Genomic DNA, 16,623 nt, shown 5'->3' on the forward strand with positions numbered 1-16,623 from the left:
TAAGAATCATAAACCCCACCAGGGTCAATGCAATTGCCAGATATATATATATATTTTTTGTCGTGGGAACATTATTGCACAACTGACCACTCAGGTGTGCACCCAGCTTTAAGGGCACCTGCATGGTTACCTAACCTTAAGTCAATGGATTTACCTTTGCAAGAACAGCTCACACTGAATAAGATCACGCTTTATGATTAAATTATACCATCTCACTGATGTTACAACCAAAGGGTGACTTCCTGATAATCAAACATATTATGAACATGGATATATATCATTAGAACTCAATATTACAGGGATTGCAAATTTGCAGGAGACATAGAGGACTCACATTGAGACTTGGGTGCATGATCACATAACCATTGGAGTCCATTGCGTAGAAGTATCCATTCGGGCCCAGCTGGCGTGATAAAGAGAAACAGCAAAGATCTACTGGAAACCAAAATTTCCATTTGAGAGCAGATTTTTGATTAAACATTTTTGGCAAATTCCTCCTGATAACCATTAGTAATCCCAGCACAAGAAATATTAATGGCCTCTCAGTCTTATAGACCAACTCTCCATTAGTCTTACATCTCACATTTCACGTGTTCTGGAGGACCTATAATGCATCTAGATGTCCTTCTGTTATTAGGTCATGTCATCTCAATTCTCGAAGAGATGAATTTATAAAATGGGTGGTTATGTCTGCATGTCTGTCTGTCTGTCTGTCCATTAACTTTTTGCTATTTTTGCGACTCCTCCCTTATCACTCGGCTCATTGTTCTGAAACCTGACACATGAATACAAGACAGCAGCCCGCACAATCGCTCCAACTTAGATTTTTCGATTCTGGATCATGGGGGCTCCTGGGGGGGGGGGGGGGGGGGAGGAGTGAGGGGGGGAGGTGGGTGAGGGTTACCCCCTGAGACTTTGGATTTCAACTCGTCCCTTATTTACCAACTGATTGCTCTGAAACCTGATACAGCCCTTCTATTTGAGGGTCTACAGAATTGCTTAGTCCTAGATCTTAGAAGAGGTCTGAACTACAACCTCAAGGCATAGCCGTCAGCCCATTCGGGGTTTACATTTCCCATTATTTAAAGCTTCCTTTGCATCTTTATGATTTTCCAGAGAATTTCCTCGAAAAGAATGATGTCTCTGCCACTCAGCATCGTCAACATATTTGGACATTGCTTTGCTTGTTCAACTATTGTCTTCTTAATGTAAGATCTGCTACAAGCATTGTACTTATTACTGAAAAATACTTTCCAAACTGCATTATCTTCTCTTACACAGTCAGTTTACATTCATTCCATTTATTTTTATTTCAACTACATATTGCTTTTGCTTTCTCTATTTAAAGATCTTTTAACTTGGTGTTTTCCTTATTAAAATGTCGACATTTAAACTATCTTTTGAAAGGCAGCAGTAGGTGTATGCTGCTTGTGAATGCATCATTTTTTTGTCTCTTTGCATTATAGCCACCAACTTAGGTGGACGGAGATTGTGTTTTTACCACTGTATGTTTGTCTGTGAGCAGGATATCTCAAAAAGTTGTGGAAGGATTCCGCTGAAACCTGCTTGATGGGTTGGGTGTATGACAAGGAAGAATTGATTCAGTTTTGGTGAAGATCCGAATCTGGATCCAGATACGAGAATTATTTAAATTACCTGAGTCATTCTTCACCATAGAGAGATGGGACCAAAAACGATATATAGCATGATATTTAAAAATGTTGTGGATGGATTATGACAAAACTTGGTGGATGAGTTGGTTAGGCAACAAAAACAAGTCGATTAAATTTTGGCTCTTTTTTATCCATTTTTGAGATATCATGCTATATATCGTTTTTGGTCGCATCACTCAATGGTGAAAAATCATTTATAAAAATTTTATTATTACTCCCGCCAGGGAGTAATGCATTCGATCGTGTTTGTCTGTGTGTGTGTTCGTGTGTTTGTGAACAAGATATCTGGAAAAGTTCTGAACGGATTTGGATGAAAGTTGGTGGGATGATTGCCCTTGGGATAAGGAAGAATTGATTAGTTTTTGGTGAAGCTCAGGATATTATTCCGGATCCAGGAATTTTTGGAAAGATTTTTTACCATTGGAAGATAGGGCTCAGCAGCGGCCATCCACGGCGGGAGTATGCGCTCTACTGAGTGGCGTTCTAGTTGAATCTGGATTTGGATATTCACCAAAATCTAATCAATTGGTCCTTTACACACACCCAACATGTCCACCAAGTTTCGTCTGAATCTCTCGATAACTTTTTGAGATACTGTGCTATGTATCGTTTTTAGCCTTGTCACTCAATGATGAAGAATCACATAAAAAGTTATCGGATGCAGATTTGGTTCTGGATTCGGATCTTCACCAAAATCTAATAAATCCATCCTTCTCACACACGCAACCTGTCCACCAAACCTCGTCGGAATCTGCCCACAACTTTTTGAGATAGCCTGCTCACAGACAGACAGACAAATGAAAAATCACTCATAGAGCGACACTTGGAAAAAGAGAACAAAGTAGAATGGCACTCAGTAGAGGATCATTTTGACCTCAAAAATAATTGGTGGTTGAATTCAGTGATCTGATATGCAAATCGTCTTCAAGTTTTACGTTAATCGGATGAAAATTGCCATTTAAAAAATTTTATCCTATGTTGACCTTTTGGCCGATGTTGATCTCACAAATGGTTGGTGGTTGAATTCAGTTCGCTGATAAGTAAATCTTATTCAAATGTCAAGTCAATCGGATGAAAATGAAGGATTTTAGAAATTCGAAGTAACTGATTGACCCTTTGGCCTATGTTGACCTTTTGAACTCAAAAAGAAATATGATTCTGTCGGACCACCAACCCTACCATTTGGTGAAGTTTCGTGAGGATCAGTTTTAAATTGTGACCTGCAGGCAAGTATAAGTGAGTGGACAGATACACACACAAACACACAACCCGGAGTGATCAACATGTCAAATTTTTTTTTTTGCCAAGTTTTGCCAAGACAGACAAACAGACAGACAGACAGGGATGAAAATATAACCTCCGTCCATCTTTTGTGATGGAGTTAATGAGACATCATTTTTGTCTGGATAGAATATGATGTATGAAAAACATTTTTATTTTTATTGAACGAAATGAACTAATCTCGTATGAAACAGCCTCTCACATGTAAGTGAGAAAGGAATCGGAGTGAGCAAATGAGGTTTCAATTTCTTCTTTTGAGTCCATGCCATACGCAAGGGTCGATACACACACGAAGACGGCCTTACGTGATATTTGGGTGTTAGCTTGTTAATTTCCTCCAGGGAAACATCAATGGCCATCACTCCCAGCAGCTGGTTCTGAAAATACACTCAGGTCACAAAACAAGGCCTTTGTTTTTAATCCTGAACAAGTCACTACAAAATGGACATTTTTGAACAGGTGGCAAAAATTCTTAAGATGCTCACAATTGTATCTGAGGATGATTGTGTTGTACAATTATATAAGCAGATCAATGATAAACATCCTATGTAAATTACCTGTTTCTTTTGATCGTAGCTAATGTTGAAGACGGGAAGTGTTCCAGTTATCACGAAGCTTTCTGTCTGCGAGGAGGAGAACAGCTAAGTGTGAGTCAAATATTCTTTAATGTCAAATTTATATAAGGAAATGCAGACGTGAAGTACATACTCAAACTAGGTGGTGGGTGGATGGTTCGTGTGCAGCCACCCAGCTGCTGGTTGGATCATTTTTCTGTGGGCACATCTGCCGCTGATGGCCTCTCTATAACCAGTTATCTGGTACTCATTTTGCCGACCTCGGAAAGATGGACAGGCTGAGTCAACCCCACCTGGCATTAATTCAACGGGATTCGAACTCAGGACCTTAGGATCCCAAGCCCGCCGCCCTAACCATTAGGCCAACACCAGGTATAACTAGGTGGTGAAATCAATTTAGAAGCACTCGATGCTCCAGAAAATTGAAAATGTCAAATTCTGATGGAAGTGGAACACACTGAAAAAAACAACCTGATTGGTTAAAGTTGGTTAAAGTCCTTCAGCAGAATGGCCATCAGACATCCTCCAACTGGTACAATTGTACTACTGTCAGAGGAAGTTTGTCCTGCCTCATTCAAATCAACTCAGACATGTCTGTTTAATCAACAGCATGAAAATTTGAATCAAACTATGTACATATTATACCCTTTTCAATATTTCAGTAACTTATTGACTTGCTTCCTTGTGGGTCTTTAGATTGATAAGAGGCCTATAGAACCCACATTGTCACAACATGTTGAGCTAGTCATAGCCTTAAGACATAGCTCATCTTTCAGCTTCTTCTTCGTTTGTGTGCATCACAAGACTGCGGGATGGCATCAATGGTTGAGGGTGTGGCAGTGCCGCTGATGCAACGCCCTCTGTAGGAGCCCTATCTTTCAGATAATATTACAGCACAAGTTTGTGTGACGTGTAATACTGTACCTGTGAAAATTTTTGGAAAACCTCTTTAAGTTCTCCATGTCCGAAACATGAAATTAATGTTGTGGTGAACACAAGCAGCATCTCACCAGCGCATCCTTGTACATATTTGTCCATTGCACCTTCTTCGCCTTAGGACCAGCCAAGACCATGGGGCGTCCAAGTACATTCAGGTAGTTCTGAAAAATGGAAACCATCATAGTTAACCCTGTAATTTCCTCCATCACCTAAGGTGGACGGAGGTTATATTTTTTAGCCCTGTTTGTCTGTCTGTTAGCTTGTCTGTGAGCAGTATATCTCAAAAGGTTAACAATGCATCCAGACAAAATTTAGTGGACAGGTTGGGTGTGTAACAAGAATTAATTTATTAGATTTTCATGAAGATCTGGATCTGGATCCGTACAAGAGAGTTGAAAAAAGAAGTGATTCTTCACCATTGAGAGATGGGGCCAAAAACGATATTTAGCGCAATATCTCAAAATGTTGTGGATGATTTATGACAAAACTTGGTGGATGAGTTGCTTCGGCGACAAGAATAAGCCAATTAGATTTTGGTTCATGTCTTGATCTAGATCCAGCCTATCAGTGGAAGAGTGTTCAGCCTGGCGGAGGTATGCGCTCTACCGAGTGACGTTCTAGTCTGGTTTGGAATCATTTGTCCCAATTATCCTATTAATTATTATCCCAATATTATCGTTATTATTTACTAGTTACAATATTTATATTACTAGTTATAATTATTTGTCCCAATTAACCTATTAGTTATCGATGCTTTCATGTCTACAATAAAATATGGAGACATCAGGTTAACAGTTCAACAATAGATGCATTGAATATTAACTGGATTTCAGGAAGTTAATATTGAATCATTTAAAAAAAAATTCTGAATTTATTCATAAATAATTGACATCACGCCAACGTTCTTTCAATTAGACTTCTCGGCAATTTACTTGAAGCGATTAAATATTCCATTGCTGCTGCATTCATCTGCCATTCTCCCAGTTTGAAAGCATTTGAACACAGCTTATTTGGCAAATCAATTGGGCAAATCTTTTCCTTCACGTTTTCCAACTGACAATATTTAAATCAGAATTTTATGAGGTTTATCTTCAGGAAAATGGCAATTTTTAAAATTTATTTTATCAGGCAAATTGTCTTTAGATAAAATGTTAGAATTTTATCTTTAGGCAAATGTTTTTATTAGGCAAATGGCAATTTTTTACATTTTATTTTGTTTGGCAAATTGTCTTCAGATAAAATGTTAGAATTTTATCTTCAGGCAAATGTTTTTATTAGGCAAATGGCAATTTTTTACATTTTATTTTATTAGGTAAATTGTCTTTAGATAAAATGTTAGAATTTTATCTTTAGGCAAATGTTTTTATTAGCCAAATGGCAATTTTTTACATTTTATTTTGTTAGGCAAATTGTCTTCAGATAAAATGTTGGAATTTTACCTTTAGGCAAATGTTTTTATTAGCCAAATGGCAATTTTTAACATTTTATTTTGTTAGGCAAATTGTCTTCAGATAAAATGTTAGAATTTTATCTTTAGGCAAATGTTTTTATTAGCCAAATGGCAATTTTTTACATTTTATTTTGTTTGGCAAATTGTCTTTAGATAAAATGTTAGAATTTTATCTTTAGGCAAATATTTTTATTAGCCAAATGGCAATTTTTTACATTTTATTTTGTTAGGCAAATTGTCTTTAAATAAAATGTTGGAATTTTATCTTCAGGCAAATGTTTTTATTAGCCAAATGGCAATTTTTTACATTTTATTTTATTAGGCAAATTGTCTTTAAATAAAATGTTAGAATTTTATCTTCAGGCAAATGTTTTTATAAGGCAAATTGCAATTTTGTACATTTTATTTTGTTAGGCAAATTGTCTTTAAATAAAATGTTAGAATTTTATCTTCAGGCAAATGTTTTTATGAGGCAAATTGCAATTTTGTACATTTTATTTTGTTAGGCAAATTGTCTTTAGATAAAATGTTGGAATTTTATCTTTAGGCAAATGTTTTTATTAGGCAAATTGCAATTTTTTACATTTTATTATATTAGGCAAATTGTCTTTAGATAAAATGTTAGAATTTTATCTTTAGACAAATGTTTTTATTGAGGTCGGCAAATTGAGTACCAGCTTGCTGGGATGAATGATCACGGTGTGTACCCCGATTTAGAATAGGTACACCGTATCCCTGCGCATCGTGAGAGCGTGACCAAGGGTTGGCGTTAGGAAGGGCATCCGGCCATAAAAACATTGCCTCAAACAGGGAACCATGATTGTCATGGGGCCCGCAAGGCTAACTCCCGCTCTAGCGGGGAAAAATGGCCTTAAAACGATCATTCATTCATTCATTTCAGCCAAATGGCAATTTTTTACATTTTATATAGTTAGGTAAATTGTCTTTAGATAAAATGTTAGAATTTTTTCTTGAGGCAAATATTTTTATTAGGCAAATTGCAATTTTTTATATTATATTTTATAAGGTAAATTGTCTTCAGATAAAATGTTAGAATTTTATCTTTAGGCAAATGTTCAAAATATGGTGATTCAGACCCTCAGGCTATTCAATAATCTTGGTCAGTTGATTTAGTTCATAATGTATAAGTTAAATATTCATTCTAATCCCCTCTCTTATCCTGACTGGTCGAATGTTTTCAAAATTTTCTGAACCTCCTGATTCAAAGGTGTGACACAGGTGTAGTGGGCCAAATGTCCTTTTACATTATAAAACGTTCTTTGTAATTTATTGAACGGCAGCTCGCTCCACTCGTGCTTTGCATAATATTAATCATGATTACAAGTGTAATAACAGTGTTTATAGTATTGATTTTGTTGTGACAGTAGATCACATACTAGAGACGAAGAACGTGCCGGCGTGTCTAAAATCATGCAGAGCGAATCAAAAGTAGGCTGGGATTTGCCTTAAAAAAAACCCCCAAGAACTTTTGAAGACGAAAAATGTATAAATGCTTTTATCCAACCTCTCACTGTCTCTCTTCTCCAGATGCATTCTGACCCGTCGACATTGCAATACACCCATGCCCTCGCCAAGACTCGAACAACGGAGCCTCACCTGTGTGCTGATTCGAATCGCTCCAATGCTTGGAATTGCAGAATAATACCCTGAGGCAGCGAGGCATAAAATTATCTTCGCGCTTCAATATTTGTGAAAATAGCTTGGATCTCTAAAACACAATCTTGCCAGGTCTCTGTGGCGTTTATCAGATCTTTACGGTACAGAAATGACAAGATGCTATAATGTACAGCACAATAAAAGCATTAGCCTGTGGCACAGCTAAATTAAATATTGCGGCCACAGCTTGCTAGAGCAGCTATGGTTCTATGACAGCATTCAAAGTTCAGTTATTTGGAGTCCGAACAAAGCATTATCGGTGTTAAAAGACCTTCACCTATCCACATTTATTCAAATTCCATCACACCGTGGTCTGATATAGCTTATCTTTGGCCACCTACTTCATGCCCAAAGCCATTGTGCACATACATTTTTGGGGTAATGGCATCTGGCTAGTGATCAGAAAGTCGATCATTTCAGTTTCGACGCCACAATGACCCAGTTGAAAAAAAAAAGGCATTATAAGATAGCCAGGAAATCGTGCAGGTAACTTAACTTTGTTTTACAAAGTTTTTCATGAGAAGTGTTCCACCTGGATAAATTTAAAATATAACCAGATCTATTCTATTTGTCACCCTACTTTCTGCATTCTTCATTTCATATTGTGGTTTTATAGACTCATGGGAATCGGAGGGCATCCTGGTGGAGGAGACATATCCATCGTCGGACTACCAGTGGAAGTGAAACACTGCAAACCTCCTCCAACATCCGCAGTCTTCGGACTATGGCTCCATATCGGCTGGCCATGAATGACCTCACTCCGTCCCCCTTTCTCTCTTCTTTTTCTGCGATACCAGAGCAGGGGTTTTCCACCTCTCTGCTCCTCTTAGTTGGAGAGAAAACTAAATGCAGGGCTAATCGACATCTGCCTTAAATGCAAAAGACATTGAATTGCATTGAATAGAGGAACACCTCTATTCAATGCAACAGCTGCCACGAATGGCTTCATGTAACATCCTGCAACCTACCAACAACCTCACACTATTGTAGTAACTGGCTCGCACTGTAATAGCAACTGGACATGCTGCCAACCACCTTGGAGAACAGACACAATCTTCCTTCTTACCCCTACCCGACACAATATATTCAACAACAACAAACCTACTCTCATAAGAAATATCTTAACACACTACAACTAATACATCAATGGTATATTTATGAAAACAACTTAACTTCATATTATATTGGCTAATCTGAACTTTTGACAACCTACAAGGCCTTAATTCACAGCTTCATGGAGTACTGCTCTCCCCATTTGGGCTGGCGCCCCTGCCTGGCAAAGCTGGCATCTAGTAGGCCTGTGACTTTAGCATTTCAGACAGGTTGGTGGCCTCTCTGTGTTTCACCGCCTACTTTTTGGTGTTGCACCCTCTGCCCTCTCTTGGCTCTTTCCCTCCCAGGTTTCTGCGAGGCACACACAGTGTGCCAGTAACCATCTTCTGGTGAAAGCCCAAAATCCAGAATCACTGCTCATCTCTTCAATCTCAGTCTTTCCTCCAGGGCGTCAAGACAGCTGTTCACCACCATCTCAGATTATCTCCAATCCAAAACCATGATCTTTTCCACCCATTGGTGCTCCCCAGAGCCACCTCTTTTCAAGTTTACAGCTTTTTCTTCGTAAGAGTTTGGGCTGTATCCATGTTGTTCACCCTTTGTGTCCTTCCCTTGCCCTCATTCTTCCCCACATCCCTTATTTCTCCAAGTCTCACTCTAGTATTTTGTCCCTCATCTCCACTGTTGTTGTGGTTCCCCTCTCTTTCTACTCTTCCTTTTGTTCTGTTACGTCCTGATCCATTATATGTTATAGACACTCCACGATCCTCGACAATACACACACACACACACACACACACACACACACACACACACACACACACACACACACACACACACACACACACACACAACGTCGAGGCTCGTGGAGTGGCTATAACATATAGCGGATCAGGACGTAACATAACGTGATACAAGAGGTGACTAACAGGGTTGGCGGCAGGAAGGGTATCCGGCCATAAAATATTGCTTCAAAAAGGGGACCAAGGTGCCCAAAAAAGGCCAATCCCAGCCTTGCGGGGAGAAATGGCCTCTGAAGGCGGTTCATATATATATATATATATATATATCACGCTGTCGCCTTGAACTTGACACTGTATACGCTACTCAATTACAACTTCCTCTCAACTCGCATAATACAGAAATTTACTCGATCTCTGGGGGAATCTGGTTGGAGTGGCCGGCTTCCTATGAACTGTGGGCTTCTAATGAGAAATGAAGCCTGGAGCTCATGATGATGATGATGATGATAGACTCATGGGCCACAATAAATGTAGTGGCCTGTGTGAGTGTCAGAAGCTATTTAATGCTGCACATAATTTAAGCACAAACAGATATAATGGCAGAGTGCCTATAAGAACAGTAGTAACTGCATGGTACACCATGGTACTGCATGGTAAATATTACTGCATGCTCGAGTGTCGTACCATTGTTGGTGCATGCCATCTGTTGTACAGGGCCAACGTTGTAGTTGTGTTGCCCCACACTAAACGTGAATACTCGTACCTGCAACGAAAGGAAGTAAAAAAAGACCGGTGATTAAAAAAACAATTCTGAAGTTTCATTGCTTGTGAACTCGAGTTTAAACTGAATCCTAAATGTATGCACCATTGTTACTCACATTGGATTATGCTGTGAAAGTTACTTTACTATAAAAGGAAATCCAAAACAGGGCATTAAAATTCACACTGACAAAAAAAATGGTAAAAAGAAAATAGAAGCAAAGTTCTTTGTTATGGCCACAGGGAATCTTCTTTGTTATGGCCACAGAGAATCTTCTTTGTTATGGCCACAGGGAATCTTCTTTGTTATGGCCACAGGGAATCTTCTTTGTTATGGCCACAGAGAATCTTCTTTGTTATGGCCACAGGGAATCTTCTTTGTTATGGCCACAGGGAATCTTCTTTGTTATGGCCCCAGGGAATCTTCTTTGTTATGGCCACATAGAATCTTCTTTGTTATGGCCACAGGGAATCTTCTTTGTTATGGCCACAGGGAATCTTCTTTGTTATGGCCCCAGAGAATCTTCTTTGTTATGGCCCCAGAGAATCTTCTTTGTTATGGCCCCAGGGAATCTTCTTTGTTATGGCCACAGAGAATCTTCTTTGTTATGGCCCCAGGGAATCTTCTTTGTTATGGCCACAGAGAATCTTCTTTGTTATGGCCACAGGGAATCTTCTTTGTTATGGCCACAGAGAATCTTCTTTGTTATGGCCACAGGGAATCTTCTTTGTTATGGCCACAGGGAATCTTCTTTGTTATGGCCCCAGGGAATCTTCTTTGTTATGGCCCCAGGGAATCTTCCTTGTTATGGCCACAGGGAATCTTCTTTGTTATGGCCACAGGGAATCTTCTTTGTTATGGCCCCAGGGAATCTTCTTTGTTATGGCCCCAGGGAATCTTCTTTGTTATGGCCACAGAGAATCTTCTTTGTTATGGCCACAGGGAATCTTCTTTGTTATGGCCCCAGGGAATCTTCTTTGTTATGGCCACAGGGAATCTTCTTTGTTATGGCCACAGGGAATCTTCTTTGTTATGGCCACAGGGAATCTTCTTTGTTATGGCCACAGAGAATCTTCTTTGTTATGGCCACAGGGAATCTTCTTTGTTATGGCCACAGGGAATCTTCTTTGTTATGGCCCCAGGGAATCTTCTTTGTTATGGCCACAGGGAATCTTCTTTGTTATGGCCACAGGGAATCTTCTTTGTTATGGCCACAGGGAATCTTCTTTGTTATGGCCACAGGGAATCTTCTTTGTTATGGCCACAGGGAATCTTCTTTGTTATGGCCACAGGGAAGCTTCTTTGTTATGGCCACAGGGAATCTTCTTTGTTATGGCCACAGGGAATCTTCTTTGTTATGGCCACAGGGAATCTTCTTTGTTATGGCCCCAGGGAATCTTCTTTGTTATGGCCCCAGGGAATCTTCTTTGTTATGGCCACAGGGAATCTTCTTTGTTATGGCCACAGGGAATCTTCTTTGTTATGGCCACAGGGAATCTTCTTTGTTATGGCCACAGGGAATCTTCTTTGTTATGGCCACAGGGAATCTTCTTTGTTATGGCCACAGGGAATCTTCTTTGTTATGGCTACAGGGAATCTTCTTTGTTATGGCCACAGGGAATCTTCTTTGTTATGGCCCCAGGGAATCTTCTTTGTTATGGCCCCAGGGAATCTTCTTTGTTATGGCCACAGGGAATCTTCTTTGTTATGGCCCCAGGGAATCTTCTTTGTTATGGCCACAGGGAATCTTCTTTGTTATGGCCACAGGGAATCTTCTTTGTTATGGCCACAGGGAATCTTCTTTGTTATGGCCACAGGGAATCTTCTTTGTTATGGCCACAGGGAATCTTCTTTGTTATGGCCACAGGGAATCTTCTTTGTTATGGCCCCAGGGAATCTTCTTTGTTATGGCCCCAGGGAATCTTCTTTGTTATGGCCACAGGGAATAGCCCTAATCATGAAATATGGAATCAATGAATGGCATAAATTAATTAATGGAGCAACACAGGCCTACAACTGATGTACTAATCACATCAATGACGAGTAAAAGTCATGCAAAGTTCCTGATTAAGCATCAATGTCAATATCCACACAAGTGTTTTTTTCATTTTAAATGAAGTTGTTAAAAATCATTAAAGAAAATCACCTTTTGATTTAATTTATTATGAATCATTTAACAAAAAGAAATGAAGCTCAAAATGTTAAAATCAATACAGATATCAGAGGATACAAAATGGTGTTTCATTGTTTCCGAATCAAGCAGATACCACTGAATAAGCGTGCCAACAGATACTTGTTGGACATAAAAGTGTTTTTAAAATCGACATTATTGGACTATTAGGTTTGGTCATCCTCCTCTGTCCCTCTGCCGCATGTTTGTCAACCTGTCGTCCTACTTAGTTTTTTCATGAGACTCAATTTCTATTTTTAAAAAAAACACATGATGTGGCCATGGTCACAAGGCCATAGTGGCTACAAATAAAATCTGTTATATTTAGAATTGTATTTTGTGACATTAAATGTAATGACGGTTTTACAATATGTAAAATGGTGTTTCACAAATTTGTTCTACAATTTACAAACGTATTAAAAATTGTGCAAAAATCGCCTTTCAGCATATCCACCAAACAGCTCAGGTATACACTGAAAAAAACATGTCGCAAATTAACTCGGGACAATTTAAAACATAAATTTTCCTCGCCAGCTAAATCTCAATGATAATTTTAATGAGGGTAAAGGGTTTCTAAGAGCCGCATGGTAATGCTGAGATGCCGAGAGGCACTGGTTCCATTATGCGGGGTGAATAAGGAAACGATTGCAATTGTGATGAACTATGTTCGAGCCGTGAAATCAGTCTGTCATATGTTTGTGTTCTCGTTTGGTTTGCTACATCACTATTAATAATCTTTTTATGTGCCACGTTACACATCATTCGCCTTTCGGCTTGATGAAAATACGATTTGATATTCAGTTGGAAATTAATTAGTGCTTGTTGTAAATAATTTTGCATCATTTAGTAATGAATTGGGAACCAGTAATTCAGTATGGATATTAAAACGAACATTTATAATATACAAGATGTAAATATTCTGTTAACATTTCTTCCTTAAAAAAGCTTTCACCACATTTAAAGATATTAAAATTCACGCTGCAATTCAAAATGGTTATAACTCACAAATGGTGTCGAAAAAACACCCTTTGGATATAAATAATCGTAAATGCATTAATAATAATAATAATACATTTATTTTATATCGCGCTTTTCAAGAAGCCCAAAGACGCTTTGACGGAGTACAAAAAACAAGTGCAAAAAGACAAAAATAAATAGGTAAATAAATCAAAGCAAAAGGAAGGAGAAGGAGAAGAGATAGTCAGGGGTTAAATGCTGTGGGTTAAATGTAAAATGCAGTGTTGAACAGGTGGGTCTTGAGTGATGTTTTGAATGTGGTGAGTGAGGAGGAGTCTCTGATGGTGTGAGGTAGTGAGTTCCAGAGGGTGGGAGCAGCGATGGAGAAGGCCCTGTCCCCCCAGGATCTGAATTTGGTCTGGATGGGGGGGGGGGGAGGGCAGGAGGTTGGCACCAGCAGAGCGGAGGTTGCGGGTGGGAGTGTGTCTGGAGAGGAGGTCAATTAAAAACAAGAAAAAGAGCAGAGATTGCAAACCCTCGCCAGGATGTATTTTCAGTGTTTTTTAAGGCTTTTGCGTCAAAACAAATATGGCGGCCGAACCACGTGACCGATGACGTCATCATCATTTTTTTTCTAAACTAATTTATTCCTAGATTATGCTCAATAAATTTCATCTTGATCGGATGAAGTTTTGTACTTGTCGAATTATGACGTCATAATGGAGGCACCTATGACATCATCTTTAACATATTTTATTCCCCATGGAGAGTTCTTTACAATGAGCCATGTCTCAATTTTCTCTATTCAGCACTTTCGGAGATATAGAGGTGCAAACCTTTTCGGTTTTTCCAATATGGAGGCCGAGCCACGTGACCGACGACGTCATCATTTTTTTTTTTCTCCACCAGTTTATGCCGACATGGCGCGCAAGAAATTTAACCTTATTGGATGAAGTTTTGTACTTGTCGAATTATGATGTTATAATGGAGGCACCTATGACATCATCATTAACATATTTTATTCCCCATGGAGAGTTCTTTACAATGAGCCATGTCTCAATTTTTTTCGATTCAGCGCTTTCCGAGATATAGAGGTGCAAAGTTTTTCGATTTTTCCAAAAAACCACATGACCTATGACGTCATAATTATCATTAAAAAATTATACAGGTGGAGTTTCACCTATGGTGAAAATTTCCTGTCAATCGGACCAACGGTTGCAGAGAAAATCATATTTATTCTGTGCGGACAAACAAACAAACGGACTCAAATGCAATACCCTCTCCTCTGGCGAGGGTAACTAGAAAGCATCTGAAAATGCAAAGACCATCCACGTCCGTTTGTATGCAGATGTCTTCTTCTTCTTTTTCCATATGCTCAAATAACGATAACAGTTTAAACAAAATACAAAATGAAAATTGGTGATTTTATGCAACCTTGACATTAGAGCTTTCGATGGAAAAAAAATCAAAAATCAGCTTCTTGCTTTTGATTAGTGAACCAATTCTGTAAACCAATATGCAAATTCTTTATATTTCAGGTCAATCAGGTGAAAATTCATGATTTTACGCAACCTTGACCTTTACCCTTTTGATCTAAAAAAACAAAACAATCAGCTTCTGGCTTTTGATTGGTGAACCAATTCTGTAAACCAATATGCAAATTCTTTAAATTTCAGGTCAATCGGGTGAAAATTAATGATTTTACGCAACCTTGACCTTTACCCTTTTGATCTAAAAAAAAACAAACAATCAGCTTCTGGCTTTTGATTGGTGAACCAATTCTGTAAACCAATATGCAAATTCTTTAAATTTCAGGTCAATCGGGTGAAAATTAGTTATTTTACGCAACCTTGACCTTTACCCTTTTGATCTAAAAACACCAAAACAATCAGGTTCTGGCTTTTGATTGATGAACCAATTCTCTAAACCAATATGCAAATTCTTAAAATTTCAGGTCAATTGGATGAAAATTGATGATTTTGTGCAACCTTGACCTTTACCCTATTGATTAAAAACCCTTTTAATTGAAAATTGATTAAAAATTATATTGATTAAAAAAGAATAAAAATAATCAACTCTACCTTTTGATTAGTGAACCAATTCAGTGACCCGATATGCAAATTATTTAAATTTCAGGTCAATCAGGTGAAAAGTGGTGATTTTATGCAACCTTGATCTTTGACCTTTTTATCGAATAAAAAACAACTGGCTTGTAGCTTTTGATTGGTGAACCAATTCAGTGACCCAATATGCAAATTCTTAAAATTTCAGGTCAATCGGATGAAAATTGACAATTTTATGTTACCAGACCTTTGACCAAATTATTAATTTGCGTTCTCCATTTACTCATAATAAAGCTTTGTTGCAAATTTGATGACAAAATTCAAATGATAAATTTAAATTTCAGGTCAATTTAAATTTTCGCTCTTTCATGAGCCTCGATCTTGTATACAAAAAAATTTAATAATTGAATGAAAATTGATGAGATATTGACCAAATTATTAATTTGCCTTCTCCATTTACTCAAAAGAAAGCGTTGTTGAACATTTGATGACAAAACTCAAATGGTAAAAAAGTTACGGCTCAGACAGACAGACAGAAGTGATTGTAAAACCCCAACCCCCGCGCAGCAGGGAAATGGGACGAAAAATAATGTTTCGCAATTAAGAGTATACTAATGATTATTGCTCTCTTATTAACACCGCAGGCGCAGGAGGCATGTAGGAAAATGTTCGGAGAACGCTTGGATTCAGAAGAGGGTCAGAAAGCAGTATTCAGGATTGCAAAGCACATAGCGAAAGAGAGGTGTGACGTGATGGGGGTGAGTTGCTTGAAGGATGAAGTGGGACAAATCGTTGTCGACCCAGATGGAATTAAAGGAAGATGGAAAAGATATATGGAAATGCTGTTGAATACAGAGAATGAATGGGATGGCAACATAGAGAGTAACCCAGTTTTAGGACCGGCAGAGAAGATAACTGAGAAGGAAGTTGAGGAAGCGATAACAGCAATAAAAACCACCTTTAGAGGCCATTTTTCCCCGCAAGTGGGGGTTGGCCTTTTTCGGGAACTGTGGTTGTTGTTGTTTTTCGGTCCCCTTTTTGAAGCAATGTTTTACGGCCGGATGCCCTTCCTGACGCCAACCCTTTTTGCCGCCTTTAACGACAAGCAGGGAATTACCAGTGAACTGGTACTCAATTTGCCGACCTCGGAAGGATGACAGGCTGAGTCAACCCCCCTGGCGTTAATTCAGCGATTGACCGGGATTCGAACCCAGGATCCTAGGATCCTAAGCCGGCACCCTAGCCGCTAGCCCAACACCAGGGATAAAAACTTCTCAGTTAT

The 16,623-nt window shown here is 38.7% G+C and overlaps 1 protein-coding gene across 1 annotated transcript in view; it reads right to left on the bottom strand.

Annotated features, from left to right (window-relative positions):
- Window positions 1-16,623, bottom strand: part of LOC137436297 (voltage-dependent calcium channel subunit alpha-2/delta-2-like) — a 208,918-nt gene that overhangs the window by 123,427 nt on the left and 68,868 nt on the right. The window contains exons 7-12 of the mRNA XM_078786300.1: window positions 10,076-10,154; window positions 7,536-7,585; window positions 4,540-4,629; window positions 3,512-3,577; window positions 3,260-3,331; window positions 335-403 (exon numbers count right to left, since the gene is read on the bottom strand). Of these exons, the coding sequence (XP_078642426.1) occupies window positions 335-403; window positions 3,260-3,331; window positions 3,512-3,577; window positions 4,540-4,629; window positions 7,536-7,585; window positions 10,076-10,154 (426 nt within the window). The remainder of the gene's footprint in view (window positions 1-334; window positions 404-3,259; window positions 3,332-3,511; window positions 3,578-4,539; window positions 4,630-7,535; window positions 7,586-10,075; window positions 10,155-16,623) is intronic.

The sequence above is a fragment of the Myxine glutinosa genome, chromosome 11 (genome assembly GCF_964187855.1).
Source record: "Myxine glutinosa chromosome 11, kmMyxGlut1.1, whole genome shotgun sequence".
Taxonomy (NCBI): Eukaryota; Metazoa; Chordata; class Myxini; order Myxiniformes; family Myxinidae; genus Myxine; species Myxine glutinosa.